Genomic DNA, 15,899 nt, shown 5'->3' with positions numbered 1-15,899 from the left:
TTTTGTTTTGTTTTTTTTTTTCTTCTTTTTAATATTTCATGAAAAAAAATTTACCTAAAGACTAAACGAATGGCTCTGTGTGTGCCGGGCATTTTACTGTCAGTGTCAACACAAATGCACTGGATTGCCTTTATGGCATCTCATGAAATGCCTTTTGACCCATGCCTTCCGTAACACATCATTTCAGTTGGATAGCGTTAATGGCAGAGTATGAGGAGCCCTGAGACTGATTTATGTTTCCACCCATTTGAAAGCAACAGCATTGAACCACAGTTGCACCATTAGTATCTAGTGGGGAATAAAAAAAAAAGAAAAAACATTGCCCGGCATATAATACCTTATATGTTTCGGCACTATCGATGACCAGGGAGTTGATATCCCTTACAGAAGTAAATAGGGCTAAGAGGAAAAAGGAGAGGGATCTTTGCTTAGGCCAATACCTGTTGTTTAGATTTCAGGAATAGCAGAAATCCAAATATGTGCTTTTTTGGTGTTCATTTTGTTGTCTCCTCATCCCATTTCTGGTACTAAGCATACTAAAGATGATTGTATCGGACCACTAGAGCTGTTTGTGACTTTTCGATGTTATATCTATGCTATTTTGTCGTTTTTGTTTTTTTTTTTGGTTTTTTTTTGACCATCCGCCGATGGTTAAATTACACTGAGTCAGATTGTTTTCATTGGCGTGATAACTTCATATCCACTGGTAATGAAGTGGCACAATTGCACACATTAGTTGACTGGATGAGAGATGAGGACCTAGACTAGGCTTTGTCGTTAATTACCCCCCTACAAAAAAGTCTTTCATGTTGGTTTTTTTTTTTTTTTTTTTTCTTGGATATACTAAAACCGGCACGAACGCCGTTTCAGAGCAGTGATTTGATGTCGTAGATTCAGAGTTTGCATTTCAATTGACCTCCATAACTGACTGAATTGAAATGGAACTAATTGGTGACCCCCCAGCCTTTGTTCTCTTGATGGATTTTTATGTTTTTCAGGAGAACAGTTATATTATTAATATTAGGGATAGGTACATATTTTTCTTTGTAATCTCAGGATCTGTGCTGAAGCAGCAGGCAGAATTTATTACTCCAATCAGATCTCAGCAGGATAATTATGTCTATTTCTTTTTTTTTTTCTTTTTTTTTTTTTCTTTGGGATGGGATGTTCCATAATTTAATTCCTTTTTAACCCGAATCCCACAGCACTTAATTAGATAGTCAAGCACGCACTTTAGTACATTCAGGTTCTAAGTGTGCAAAATAGAGCAGATGTAATGTATGTACTTATGTTTACATGCATGTGTGTTGCTGCTGAATACAGGAAGGGGAGGGTTGCAAAAGACAAGCAAAGGCTGCAACAAAATTGTACTCAATGCATTAATTTAAACAAACAAACAAACAAAAAAAAAACAAAAAAAAACAAGTGTCTCTAAGCACTTCGGGACAGTGTCCACTGCCCACTGACTTTTTTTGTGCTTTCTATTTCTGGGCGGCCGGCCCAACAAAAGTGACAAGGTTACATTACCCAGCCTACTGTGTTAACAATACAGACTCTGGCCTAAGTCACTTAAAGTCAGTCCAGTGATTCAACAGACACCTCAGGCAGGCTCCTAAAAATACTCTACATACTCACTCTGCCATCTGTAGGTGCTGTCAGACCAGTCTGTTCAGGCAGGGATTTTTTTTTTTTTTTTTTTTCTTCTCTCTCTTGTGATGTCCTTATCTGACCAGTAAATGGAGCCATTGCCCCCCTTTCAACTATACAAGTTGTAACTGAATCCTTTTGTTGTATCACAGTATTCTTATACATGCTTTTTTTTTGTGTGTGCGCGCGCGTGCGTGTATGTATGTATGTGTGTGTGTGTACCAGTGATAACTTGAGTGATTGTGCATGGAGCTACATCACAATTTTGACATAGTAACGATGAAAACAAGTGGAGCATATAAAAAAAATATATATCTGGAGTCAGAAACGGAAAGCAATGAAAGGTCCAATTGTAGCAATAGAGAGTGTGTGTAATCGTGTGCAGCACAAATATTGCACTGCCATCCATTTAGGCCAATTCAGTAAATCATAGCATAAATGCCAATGGAAGATTTTAAAATGCGGGTTAGATGTTATAATCTTTGGTCACAAATAAGGCCTGTTTTTGCCAAAATGTGTGGCAAGAGGAGGGGGAAACCTCTTTAGTAAAGCAGCAATGGATTTATGCATATGTTCAAGCAGTTTACAGTCTGACCATCAAATCTGAGCCATGAATTTTCTGACTGAAATGAATGTAGGGTCAGTTTGGAGCAGGACAAATTTGCTTTCTCCTGACTTAAAACTGTTGCTCTTCATTTGTCTTGCATAGATACGATTATACAGGTAGCATGTAATAACCTAATTCTCTACATATTATACAGTATGTGTAGTAGTCTTCCTGCATTGAGAGACTGGATAGGGTTTTTTGTTTTTTTTTTTGGCATTATTGTTGGAGTATAGGCCTGCTGTTGTATAATATCGCTCTTCTTTCTCTATACATATACATATTTGTGTGGAGTGTAGCCTACAAGGTAAAACAGAGGACAAGAGTTCAGATGAATTTTAACATACACGTTCATCCATTTCATTGAGATTGCCTTACAGCACAGTAAAACAAGAGGGACAAAAAGGTCTACAAGTAGATATGATCACACATACTCGTAAATAGCCTATATTTGACAAAAATGCACCTAAGCTACACCCATTTAGTGCCATAGAAACCTTTATTTGCCTTTAGACATAAATCATATTACTTGGTCAGTAACTTCTTCAGACGTAGGCAGGATTATTACAGTTTTTGTGTTCGGAGCTGCATGTCCGCTCGCCAATTATACTAGTCAAAGAAAAACTATAAATATTTGCATGGAATATTATTACTCAAATGCAAGTATTCTGTTCAAATTTGGTGTTGGTAGAAGTCTATTTTATAATTGGACATTTTTGAATAACATAGTTAGTCCCTTTGGTATTGGCAAAGCAATCCCTAGGTTGTGTGTTTGTTTAACAAGATGGTTTATAGTGTGTGTGTGCGTGTGTGTTACCAGGAAAAAAAAATAATAAGTTTTTGATGTCCAAAAAAAAAAAAAAGAAAAAAAAAGCATGGTATATACAGTATAGAATTGATTTGCCTCAATGGATGTCTTGGTTCTTACTTGAAGTAACGCTGATAAATGGCAAATTTCAATTCAACTCTCTGATCCACTGTTGAGCCTTTTGCCTTAAAAGCTGAAAAAAAGGAAATGATACCTGGCAGTACCTGATAAGTCGCATCACCTGTAGAGTTATGCTACTTGGTTGGATTGCTTAAAAAAAACAAAACAAAAAAAAAAAAATACAATTTTGGCTAATTTTGTTCTTACAGACATCCGTGGGTGTCGAGAAGCACACGAATCATTTGAGGTAGCACATAGCTCAAGGTTGCCATGGTGCAGAGATTGTTCTGAGAGGTTAGGATATCGCCATATTTGCCACTGTGAATGAATGAATTCAGAATTCACTCGTAAACAATCAACTTTGGCTTCTCTGTTATCCAGAGCCAAATGACACTGGGGATTAAAGTGGTGTACCTCAAAAAAAAAAAAAAAAAAATATTCAGACGGAAAGGAAATTCTTATGAAAAACGCTTGTACAGCTATGCTAACAAAGAGTTAAAATCTCGTGATCCATCTTGTCGTGGGGTAGTGTAAATCTGCTTAAACCAGCCTAAATCAGAAGTGTATCTACGCTGAAGTGTTAGATTAGTGTCGGCGGATATCTCATGTTTCCTACCTTACAAAGGGGCAGCCAACTGCACCTTGTACTTTTTATTGGACCTGCAGTTTTACCTCATCAGTGATCTTTTGTGTGACGACGCTGACATTGATCCTCTGTGATTTCTTCTTGTTTTTCCTGATGCCAGTCATGTAGATTTCTCTCGTATTGTGTGTGTGCGTGTGTGAGAGAGAGAGAGAGAGAGTGTGTGTGACTTTTCAATATATGCATGCCGATCCTAAACATGCACAAGTCCCTTTTTTAAGTCCATAAGAGCATAGTTACCTTGTTTGAACATGTTTCTCATTACTACAAGCAACAGACGAGTCTGTTATCTGGTGCAAGTCATATAAGGTACACACCGTACATACATGACTGTACCTTATATATACAGTACGTATAAGGTGCGGTCATAAAGGACACGGTCTAATTCAAGGTGGGAAATGAAGGTAGCTATTAAACTTTACCTCTGCAAGTGAAAACAATACAATTTTACTGTATGACTAATGCTAGTTTGACCGCCTTCCCTGCCTGAACACTTGGTTATTAATTTCCCCCCACCAATAGGACCTGTGTAATATCGAGCACAGTGGTGGCATGGTGCCTTTTATTTGTTACTACCGAAAGGTACGGTCTTCCATTTGTATTTCCCAGAAGCCTTATAATGGGAAAAAAGAAATTACACTGAACGACTACAGTAGATAGGCTCATATTCCCTCTGAGATGATTATTTCAACCCTACGTGATCTGAGTTTTTTTTCTTCTTTTTTTTTTTTTTTCTTTTTTAATTTTTTTCGGAAAAGCCTAAATAACTCCTCCTTCTGTATCTGGATTTCATGATGCATTTCCAGTGACTGAGTGCTCCCTTAGGGTGGCAGAATAAATTGCACATTACTGATGCGATTTTTTTTTAGGGCACATCAAACATTGAATGGATGGGGATCAATGGTATGAAAGCACAAATCCAAAGAAGGCACCGCGGGGCTCAGTTGGCTCTCCCAACACCACCGAGTGAAGGAGCCTATAGACCAAAATTTAGGCGCAGACGTGAGGAGCAAAAAAAAAAAAACCATCAGACTCCTCTGAGTGCAGAAAACATGAGGTTTGATTGTCAGTAACACATTAACTGTAGAAAGACTATTGTCTGGAATTTCAGAGCTGCTTCTGATTGTTCTACTAAACTCTTTTTTGGGTATTCATCGACGATTAGTAACTTCACAATACGAACAGAGTTGTTGTGATAAAAAAACGACGCGGTACCTGCATTCAAGATCAAGTGATTACATTTAGGCAAGCTGTTTGTTGTGACTGTGTTGCAAAAATTGATTGTGGAGATTGTTTTGTGTTATTTAGGGTAGACTGACCACAAGTAGGGTTGCAGTAGTAGCTGTGTGCAGTGTTAATAACGGTGTGATCATACTATAGAAGTGACGTAACATTTGTTGTCTTACTACGACATTAAGGCATGAATCATCTTCTCTCAAGCTGACCTCGTTTGAAATAGACAAAAGATAAAAAGTGCAATAACCTTTTGTTTATCATTGCTTCCTCAGTTGAAAAAAAAAATTATTTAATATGCTCTTTTTTTTTTTTCTTTTCTTTTTTTTTTTTTGTTAACACCAAAAGTCACTCGTCTGTAGCAAATGAAGGATTTCAGTGGTCCTCTTGTTTGCATTCAGAGAGGTGGTGTTTGATAGTGGAGTGTGTGATATTCCATTCTTAAAAACTGTGATCAATATCCGACTTTAAAAAGCTGCCTGCTCAGAGAAAGGACCGTGCACAAGTTGACTGATAGATACGAGTAGGTGCTTTTGTTTCCTTCTTCTTATGGATGGACTTTTGATGGTATTGTAGTTTGGACTTTAGACCTAATTCCTTGAATTCTGGTTTATAGCCGGTAGACATGTTCATTTGCATGTGTAGATGTATATGCATCCTCTTCCTCCTTGAATGAAATGTTTTCTCAAAAATATTTAGACCTGCTGTCAGTGATGTATGCGGATAAAAGGAATTATGAAATGCCTTATATTTGTTTTCAATGTTAAGCATTAAGGGTTCTTACGTGTCCCTCCCGTTTTCAGCGTGTAGCCTAAAGCTTGTACAGTTAAGAAACTCATGAGATTTATATCTACTGTATAGCCTATGTGTTTTCAGAATTTGTTACTTGGAGGTCCTGTGATTGTGGTTTTAGAGAAACATTCCCCTTGAAAGTGCCGTTTGTTTTCACCAGCAGAGGATATGTCTGGGGGGGGGGAAATAATGTAGTATTTACACGAAGGAAAACAAATGAAATGTTTCAAAAAAAAAAAAAAAAACACTTTCCGGTGTTTTTTTTTTTTTTTTTTTTTTTTTTTTTTTGTTGTTGAACTGAATGACACAAAGTATTTGTGCAGGTGAAGCAAGGCAGCAATCTTCTGATGGAGCACCTTATCGACTCGCTCCTTCCTTCTGTGAGCCCACGATGGAAGTAGTCTCACACCAAGCTTCATTACTCTAAAGCAGAGCCATATCAGAGAATTTGCCCATTAGGAGCCCCCTTGAATGTGCTATTTAGGAATAGCCTACTGTAGGAAAGGATGTATACTGCATGTTCTGTGACATTTTAGTAGTGATAGTCCCTTTCATGTTTTTATGTTTAGTCCGCTTCACTGTAGATGTTGCCACCTCATTGCAACTCACAAGCTATTAACAATCCTCTCACAACTGGACTTAAAGCAGGCATTGATCTGCTGCTGAGGCAGCCTTAATTCATCGCAAATTTAAAAAAAAAAGAAAAAGAAAAAAAAAGAAGAGATGATAGATAATGGGTTGCCTGTTTTACTTTGAGTGGCTTATCTGGGGAAATATAAAGGAGCCCTTATCATGAGTGGAAGGACTCTGAATCAGGGCATGTGATGAGTTACAATCAAATAGTTTCACAGCGCACCTTCACAAAAAAATAAGATAAAAACCTTTAAAAAAAAAAAAAACAACAACGTTGGCTCGTCCACCCAACATTCCAAAGTTGATTTCATTTTCCACAGTCCTGTCCCGCTGATTGAGGAAATCTTTTTTTTTTTTTTTTTTTTTTGCTTTGCTAGTGAATGAAGTGGGCATGTGTGTCAATGACAGGGTTCCCTATTTTAGCCTAACGCTGATTACCTCATTTACAAATCTGCAAATATACTATTCTACTGTGTGTAAAGGAGTCAATGCCATCACCAGCAGCGTGGTCTCAAGACCTGTGATGACAACAGGACCAATGAAGTTACTCTGTTGAACTTAGCCAATTTGATATATGACCAGTCTGGGGGATTTAAAGGGTTAAAGACACGATTCAAATTTTGTAAGGCCGAATGGGCCGCTAAGATTTCTTCAGTTAGTAAATCACCACAGCTGCTATCCCGGTTAGTGTCAGGAGCTATCAGAAAAAAGCAATGACACCATTTTTTTTTTTTTTGGAGATTTTTGTCTTAATTTGACTCAAAGTGGTCAAATCAATATTCCGTTTGACAAAATCAAGGTGAAAATCTTAAACGTTACAGTTGTCAACACGCCGCTCCTTGAAACGCCGGCTGGAGTAGCAACTGTGGGGTACTAGCATGGTTCAAGAAGTCGAGCCGAAGCCTGGTGTATCTCACAATTATTTAAGCAAACGATCATGTTAGCATCACTTACTGTTTTCAGTAGCATTTCTCCTACCTCCTTGTTTTGCAGCCTTGAGTATTGTTTGTCTCTCCACCTGTTCTGACAAAGAAAAAAAAAAACAGATTTATCATAAGCAATGGTAGTTATACATTAAAAAAAAAGTGTGCTTGGTTGTGCTGTATGTGTATATGTCTATTTGACGTTGAAAAAAAAAAATATTTATGAGAAGCATTTATACGACAAAATACCACTGGAATGTGAAGCCAGACAATGTTATGATGCAGATTATGATGATAGTCTATCCCCTTTAACATTCAGTGGCGAATGGTCAGAGGAGTGTCATCTTTTAGAAAATGAATAACCACGCATTGACTTTTTTTTTTTTTTTTTTGTTTAAATATATATACCATCTATCACTTCGGTTTCCTCGTGTGCATATACTTCCCTGTCTAGCCCTATAGTGTACAGTATTTCAACGTTTACAGCTTCATTCTGGGTCAGCCATTGATTGCCCTGCAGTTGGACTCGATACCACAGGTTGTCACAAGAAAGATGTAAGGTGGATTTGTTAATTCAGTACGAGGGCGAGTTTGAGCCCCTCGAGCCGTATGCCTTTTGAATCCATCTGTCCACTCTGAACCAAAATCTGCTACATAGGCGTCTGTTTCCACACTGCCCCGACATTTTACTTTCAGTTTGACTACAAGGGGTACAGGACAAGGTGAAAGGTTTGAGGTTTTCTGACCAGGGCCCTCTTCTCTCCCCCCCCCCCCCTCCCTCCCCCCCCACATACCCTCCACCTCCTGCCCCACCCATGCCTACTCCAGGACAGGACCAGCCCACTCCCCAATCCCCGCTCCACCCCCCCCACACCCCCACACCCCACCCCACCCCACCCCACCCACCCGCCGTCTCACCTAAACCTCAAGCCATTCATTTTTCTGTTTTGTTTCTTCGACAATGCAATCCTGAAAGCACTTTGCCTTGTTATTCCTTTGTGTGAACATGTGAATGATAATTTGTTACAAAAATGTTAAATATGTAAAAGATCATTCACTGTTTTGGAAAAACCTGCATCTGTCTTTCTGACGTTAAAAGAAAAAAAAAAAACAATTTAGTGACATTAAACCTGAATCTATTTTATAAAATGTTTGCTGCAGCCAATTGGTCTTGTCATTCAGTATTGTGGCTTAGGGTTGTTTGTGTTCAATAAAGTGCTATTGCTAAATATTTACTGTGTCTGGAGTTATTTCTTGCTAATTGATCAACGTTTTTGGTCACATAGGTGTTGTTTTACAGTGATGGAAAGCAGTCAAGTACTGTACTTAAATAAAATTTGAGGTACTTGTACTTTACTTGAGTATTTCCATCTGATGCTACTTTATACTTCCACTCCACTACATTTCAGAGGGAAATATTGTACTTTCTACTCCACCATTTACTTTTACAAAAAGCAGTGTGTAGTCGAGTCACATTTCAGATGTCTGAGTTGTGAACAGCTCCACCAAATAGTGATTTTTCCCTCTAAACTTCTCACATGGTTTTATTTTAATAAATGTTCAAATGATCCAATATTTCAACAAAAAACAAAGATTATAGAAAAAGTCCAAAAACTTAAAACAGATTTGTGTATCAGAACTCACTGTACTTAACTACAGTTTTGAGGTACTTGTACTTTACTTGAGTATTTCCATTTGATGCTACTTTATACTTCCACTCCACTACATTTCAGAGGGAAATATTGTACATTTATTTGACAGCTTTAGTTGCTTTTCAGATGAATATTTGACACAACAGATAATATAACAAGCTTTTCAAATACAACACCTTGCTAAAGATGAAACCAGTGGTTTCTAACCTTTGTGGCTTTTGATATCTTACAACAAGCAGTTTTAGTCAGGGTCACATTTTCAGAAGTCTTGAGTTGTTAAGAGCTTCCCTCTAAACTTCCTGGTTTCATTACAGGAAATGTTCAAATAATCCAATATTCCACCAACAATCAAATATAAGAGAAAAAGTCCAAAAACTGAAAACAGATTTGTGTATCAGAACTTTGTTTTTTCTTCTTTCCTCTCCCATTAATCATCTCACGACCCCTCAGATTTATCTGGTGACCTTTTGGAGCCCTTGGTTGGGAACCACTGGACTCAACTAGCTAACTGTATATAAAGTAGTTGAAACTAGCTCCACCTCCAGCAGCTACAACAGCAACATGCTGCTCGAACACTAATGCTTCAGTATTAATAATGTAATGATGTCATATATAATAATATATCAGTCAGAGGAACCAAACCACTACTTTTACTATAATACTTTAACTACATTTTCTGCTAAAACTTATATACTTTTACTCCAGTATGATTTTTCATGCAGGACTTTTACTCACTGTATTGGTACTTTTACTTGAGTAAAGGATCTGAAAACCTCTCCCACCACTGTGATTTCATTACTTCCAACACATCAGGTTTGGTTCACCAAAACACATGATACATACTGTGTGTATATATATACATGTACATATAAAATGCATTTCTCAGCCACGGACTGCAGCAGTGCTCTGTGGGTGATAAGAGGCTAAACAGGAAGGAGAGGAACAGCAGCCAGCATGCAGAGTCTGTGGGATACGGTTTAACAGAGGGACACATTGAAAACATGAGTCATCACTCACTACCACTGTGATTACATGTTCCAACACCGCCAAAAACCAATGTCATCACATTGCATGAGTACTCTTAACAAATAATGTGGTTTTGTTAGTTTTAAAATATATTCTGCACACTCTGTACTGTAAGGACTTTTTTGTAAGCTCATCTGGGCTTGGTACCCTTTTGGTGTTTGACATTTGAAGAAAAATACTGATTCATTCATTGTACTCCATCATTATTTTCAGGTCTATTTGAGTATGGTTCAGTCTTTTTTATTCTTGTCTTTGTGGACTGTTTCATTTTGCAGGAATGGATGAGATATATTAAGGTACACTGAGAACAAAGGTGTGGGCTTCAAGTTCAAACTGTTTTGGATATACATGTATGAATAAATACTCTGCTGACGTGTGTAAATCCAAGTGTAAAATGGGAAAAACGATAGATGGATAGACAGATAGATACTGATGACTGACCAATCAAAAGCGCTTAATTTACGTCATGACGTTTCCACCCGCTTGCGTACTGACGACGCAGGGAAGCGTAGGATGTAGCACAGGACGTGGCTAGCGAGCTAGTAGTCAGAGTAGGACGACCGAAAATACATTTAAAATCGTGACTAGGATCTGTTTTGCTACATGTTCAAGTAAGTCAATCACTCGGTTATGATGTTTTATTCCAACGTGGCTGATTGTAAACAGACATTAGTCGGTGTAGTTTGCCCAGACTGAGCTCTGTCTGGTTAGCTCGATGGCTAATATCCAGAGGAAACCAACGGTGCCGTAGAGCTAGCTAGTTAGCAAGGCTTTTCCATATTTATTACATGACGAGCAAAGTACACTGAAATCTGAACTTGATTATTTTTATTCAGTCAATATGGCACCAGGTTGGGCTCGCTTATGACATTGTGTTTTTTAGTGTAACGTTAACAACGACAGAGGAATCTGTCACATACACACACACATACACGTAGCTGACGTTAGCATGAAAGGTTCGCTTGTTTGCAAGGCATGCTGAGTGCGATGGGAGGAAAGGGATCTGAAAATCGCCTCCAGACCGGTGTGTGCTGCCTCCAACTGAAATTAGGTCAGCCACCAGTCAACGGGGACAACAGGATCCTCTGCTCGGATGTGGGAGCTCCACATGTCGAGGATAACGATAGAAAACGTTACGGATCAAGGACGTCGCTTCGAGGATTTATTGAGTCATTCTGTCTTAATTAATTTAGCAATATGTGACAAAAATGTGTAGATTAGATATCAACATTCTACTATTTCTTACCTTTTATAGGGATATCCTAGTATATACATTTGTCAGTTCATGATAAGGCAGGTTGGAAATCACTAATGCCTCAGCTATTTAAATATGTCTGCATTGATGTTGTGTTTATGATGTTGGTTAGGATGACAAAGCATAACTTAGCTTGATATAACCATCAGCCAAGCATCAATCTTTTAAAAACTAAATAGTCAGTGTGGATTTTTTTCTTCAATGTATTTTTATTTTTTGCAGGGAGTCTTTGTGTCTCTTCAGCCAGACAGATGACCTGTGCCAGATGTGACCTGTCAGCAACACATCCAGAGCTGAATGGAAGCATTTGAGGCCTTTTGTGAGTGAGGTAGGCTCTAAATATTTTCTCCCTCTATAAATGAGTTTGTGTGAAATATCTGCAGTCATGTCTTGTCGCAGTTAAGTCGCCTGGAAACCTAATTTGCTTGGTTGTGTGTTGCTCAGGAGGTTGCGGCTCCCAGTAATGTACCATGGGGTACGACGTTACGAGGTTCCAAGGGGAGGTGGATGAAGACCTGCTGTGTCCTATATGTAGTGGAGTGCTAGAAGAACCTGTGCAGGTGAGTCATCTTCTGATGAATCATGAGCTGTTAACTGTATCAGCGCTTTGTCAGATTTTTAAATTTTTTTGGTCTCATTATAATTTTCAGGCCCCGCACTGCGAGCATGCCTTCTGCAATGCCTGTATAACACAGTGGTTCGCCCAGCAGCAGATTTGTCCTGTTGACCGCACAGTAGTGACACTAGCTCACCTCCGGCCTGTGCCACGCATCATGCGCAACATGCTGTCTAAACTACAGATCAGCTGTGACAATGCGAGCTTTGGCTGTGTAGCCACACTACGGCTGGACCAGCTGCAGTCACACCTCAAGGACTGTGAGCACAATCCCAAAAGGCCTGTTAACTGTGAGGACGGGTGTGGGTGAGTGACTTCCGTTTGTCAGGAGATAGTTAGAGTTGAGTGCACTGATTATTAATTTGTCTGTTCAACCTTCAGAACATAAGTTTCTAAGGTGTGGGAGATCATAACTCAACAGCTGCTCAACAAAAAATATAATAATCATTAAATATTGTATATAATTTGAAAAAATGTTGTATTCAGTTTTCTTTTTTCTCTCTTGTTTATTGTTTCTTCCTCTCTCGGGCAGCCTTGAGATGCCCAAAGATGAGCTCCCCAACCATAACTGTATCAAACACTTGCGAAGTGTCGTCCAGCAGCAACAGACTAAAATTTCAGATTTGGAGAAAACTGTGGCAGAACATAAACACCAGTTGGGGGAGCAAGTAAGAACATTTTTCCTGCTTATTGATATATTAACCACAAAATACTTAATCTGCCTACTCCTGAAAAATATTGTTGACAAATGTGTGTGGATCATATTTAGAAACAGCCATATACAGAAACAGCATATTTCTTTTCCATAACAACCACTTTATAATGACTGATTAAATTTTATACTAAAATAAGCTATACTGCACTCTGTCTCAGTTACTCTAATGCTTTTTGGGTTTGAAACATTTGGCTACATATGATAATTTGTAGGATGGGATCTATCAAAGTATTTGAGTGTGATATGTCTGTGTGGTGTAGCTATCGACAGAGGTCTGTGTGTATGATGTTTGTGTTTGGTACTGCATTGTTCTCTTTTTTCTAAAAGTGGTATTAACAAGTGGTGGAGAAAAATATGACTATTATATTGTGACTGTGGTGATTTTTTTTTTTTTTTGGTACTGTTATATTACATACTGTATATTCCAAATAGATAATTTTTAATCTGCCCTCACTGAAAGAGTTGAGGGTTAGTATTTGTCCAGAAAAACTGATTTAAATGCAGAATACTGGATCCAAAGAAATAAAAATATTTTACATCCTGGTATGTGCAACTTTTCAAGGTGACTAGACCAGACTAGTTATTACCAGTTATAAATTCCTTTCAAAGCTTTTAGAAATTTTGTGAGATTTTTCACTGACTCTGGCGCTCTTACACTCCAGAAACGGGACATTCAGCTGCTAAAAGCCTATATGAGAGCAATCCGCAGTGCTAACCCTAACCTGCAAAACCTCGAGGAGAGCATCGAGTACAATGAGATCTTGGAGTAAGTGAACTTTTGTCTTCTCTTCCACTTGCCACTTGTGGTATTCAACTTCAGTCAACTTTGTCAAGCTGCTGCAGCTCACTCCCTAATTTTTAAATGTTTGTTTTTTTTAAATCTTAATCTACAGGTGGGTCAACTCCATGCAGCCTGCCAGAGTGACACGCTGGGGCGGCATGATCTCCACTCCCGATGCCGTGCTCCAGGCAGTCATCAAACGCTCCCTCATCGACAGCGGCTGTCCTCTCTCAATTGTGAACGACCTGATCGAGAACGCCCATGAGCGTAACTGGCCGCAGGGACTGGCCACTCTGGAGACGCGGCAGATGAACAGGCGTTACTATGAGAACTACGTTGCCAAGCGTATCCCTGGCAAGCAAGCAGTAGTGGTGATGGCCTGTGAGAATCAGCATATGGGGGAGGATATGATCTTGGAGCCCGGGCTGGTCATGATCTTCGCGCACGGCGTGGAGGAGATCTTATAACTGTACTGCTAGCTGAGCTGATCCAGAGACAAGTGGGGACGTTTTGCTTGGGGGTTTGCTGTGACGAGTAGGTTTTTCCTCGCTGGAGTGAAACCTTCCGAACAAATCTGGCTTATTTAAAATAAAATCTTATCAGAGGCTCACTCCTAAGCTTGATACCTATGCCTTAAAGTAAGGACAAATACATTATGAACCTGGCAAATAGAAACTTAATCTGACTGATATCAAAGATAAAAGGTGAGATATGATGTTTACAAGGTTTATATTTAGTGCATTATATGATCTGATTGTTCTGCTCTGTGTCCTAAATATAGTGATAAGCTTGAACCCCCATTTAATGTCCTCAGTTGTATAAATGCTTGTAAATACAAATACTATATTGAATTATAAATGTCATTCTCTTATTCCTCTCACTGTAATTAGGTTGTGATTTTTTTGTTTATCTCGGTTCTGTTTAGTCGGCTTGTGTTAATGTTTGCAGGGATGTCAACTCGGAAGTTTTTTGGGGTTTCTTTTGCGTGCTTGCTTTAGTATTTAGTTTCCTGTGAATATTTCACAAGACATTGTGCTTCTCAGTTTAGATTGTCCAAACCTTCTGTGCCATTCGTTTTATTTATTGTGTTGCCTTTTACACAAACATGCTTGAAGATGTTACCATTTGATGTATGGAAATCTGCCTTTTTCGGTGCATTTGAAGTACGTTGCAGGAAGAAAAAAATGATTTTGTGTTTTCTCTGTTGCCTCAGTTGTATATAGTCTGTATGTTGGGTCCAGTTGAATCGTTAAATTTGAAGTTTAACATCTGGGATTTAACTATGTATAATTAATTTTATTTGACAAATCATAATGGTTCACGTTATATGTTAGGTGATCCTTATGTCATGTTTTGATGATTGAAATATAGACATTGATCTTATTCTTCACGGTTAGCAAACATCTGTTCACTTACATGTCACTACAAAAACCACAGCTTGGAGATTGTAAAAAAATATTCGTAAAGTCACTCTTATGGCTTTTGAGAGGTAAAATGTTTCACCATTAGTCACTTATAACAAGATATCAGATATTCGGTATAAAAACCCAAAAAGAGCAGTAAACATAATTTCGGATTGTGCCCTTTATTCTTTTCCCTGTTAATGTTTTTATTTGTTTTGTGTCTGTTATGTACTGTGTTGTACAGGCAAGAAAGTAATAAAATGTCAAACGTCATCCCAAAAGAATGTATTTTCTCATTGGGATAACAAGATTTTAAATTTAGCATCTTAAGTAGAGGAAAAAATGCAGTTCCTTCCTTTGCCACACCATGTCATCAGAGACCTGTAAGGAGCCACGTTTCTTAAGGGCACATCAATTGAAGCACATTATATAAAGTCTTGTCTAGAGGAAGTTATTGCTGCTTTTTACAGCAGCGAAGAGTTGATGTGGGATCTGAAATGGTGCTGATCCAGGTTAAGATAATGAGGAAACGTTTAACCACAAAACTCGGAGAGAGAGAGAGAGAGAGAGAGAGAGAGAGGGAGGGAGGTCTGACCGCTCTGACCTGACTCATCTCCTTTTCTGTCTAACCAGACACCCACATGTTTTCCATGTCTGTTATTCTCTCTTGCCAGCCTTGTCCTCATTGTGGAGCATAATCCCTCACCATTGTGGTCACTGGAATGTGAAATCATGTGCTTTACCAAATACTGTGGCTCTGTTATAGTCCTACACACATCATTATGTGATGTGATTGGTCTCTAAAATGCATACAGCGGTCCCCCATACTGAACATGTTACATGAATATGTTTCAACATATAAATTACATAAAAATGTGTCTACATGCAGCTTATTTATTGAAAATGTACACATACTTAGGGTTACTATGCAGTGTTGAAGGAAGTACACAGATCCTTTACTTAAGTAAAAGTTGCAACACACTAAAAATATTCATCATAAGTGAAAGTCTGTCTGCAAATGTTATGTAAGTAAATATATGTGAGTATT

General features: G+C 38.4%; 1 protein-coding gene across 1 annotated transcript; it reads left to right on the top strand.

The window, feature by feature from the left end:
- Positions 1-10,563: 10,563 nt before the first annotated feature.
- On the top strand, positions 10,564-15,124 carry rnf41 (ring finger protein 41). The gene is made up of 7 exons (XM_044352628.1): positions 10,564-10,692; positions 11,559-11,664; positions 11,781-11,896; positions 11,987-12,258; positions 12,485-12,620; positions 13,330-13,433; positions 13,561-15,124. The coding sequence occupies exons 3-7, from the start codon at positions 11,807-11,809 to the stop codon at positions 13,913-13,915; spliced, it is 957 nt and encodes a 318-aa protein (XP_044208563.1). The 5' UTR covers positions 10,564-10,692; positions 11,559-11,664; positions 11,781-11,806; the 3' UTR covers positions 13,916-15,124.
- Positions 15,125-15,899: the final 775 nt, after the last annotated feature.

The sequence above is a fragment of the Thunnus albacares genome, chromosome 5, assembly GCF_914725855.1.
Source record: "Thunnus albacares chromosome 5, fThuAlb1.1, whole genome shotgun sequence".
Taxonomy (NCBI): Eukaryota; Metazoa; Chordata; class Actinopteri; order Scombriformes; family Scombridae; genus Thunnus; species Thunnus albacares.
The sequence above is the reverse complement of the archived record's forward strand: the minus strand, read 5'-3'. Positions and strand labels throughout refer to the sequence as shown.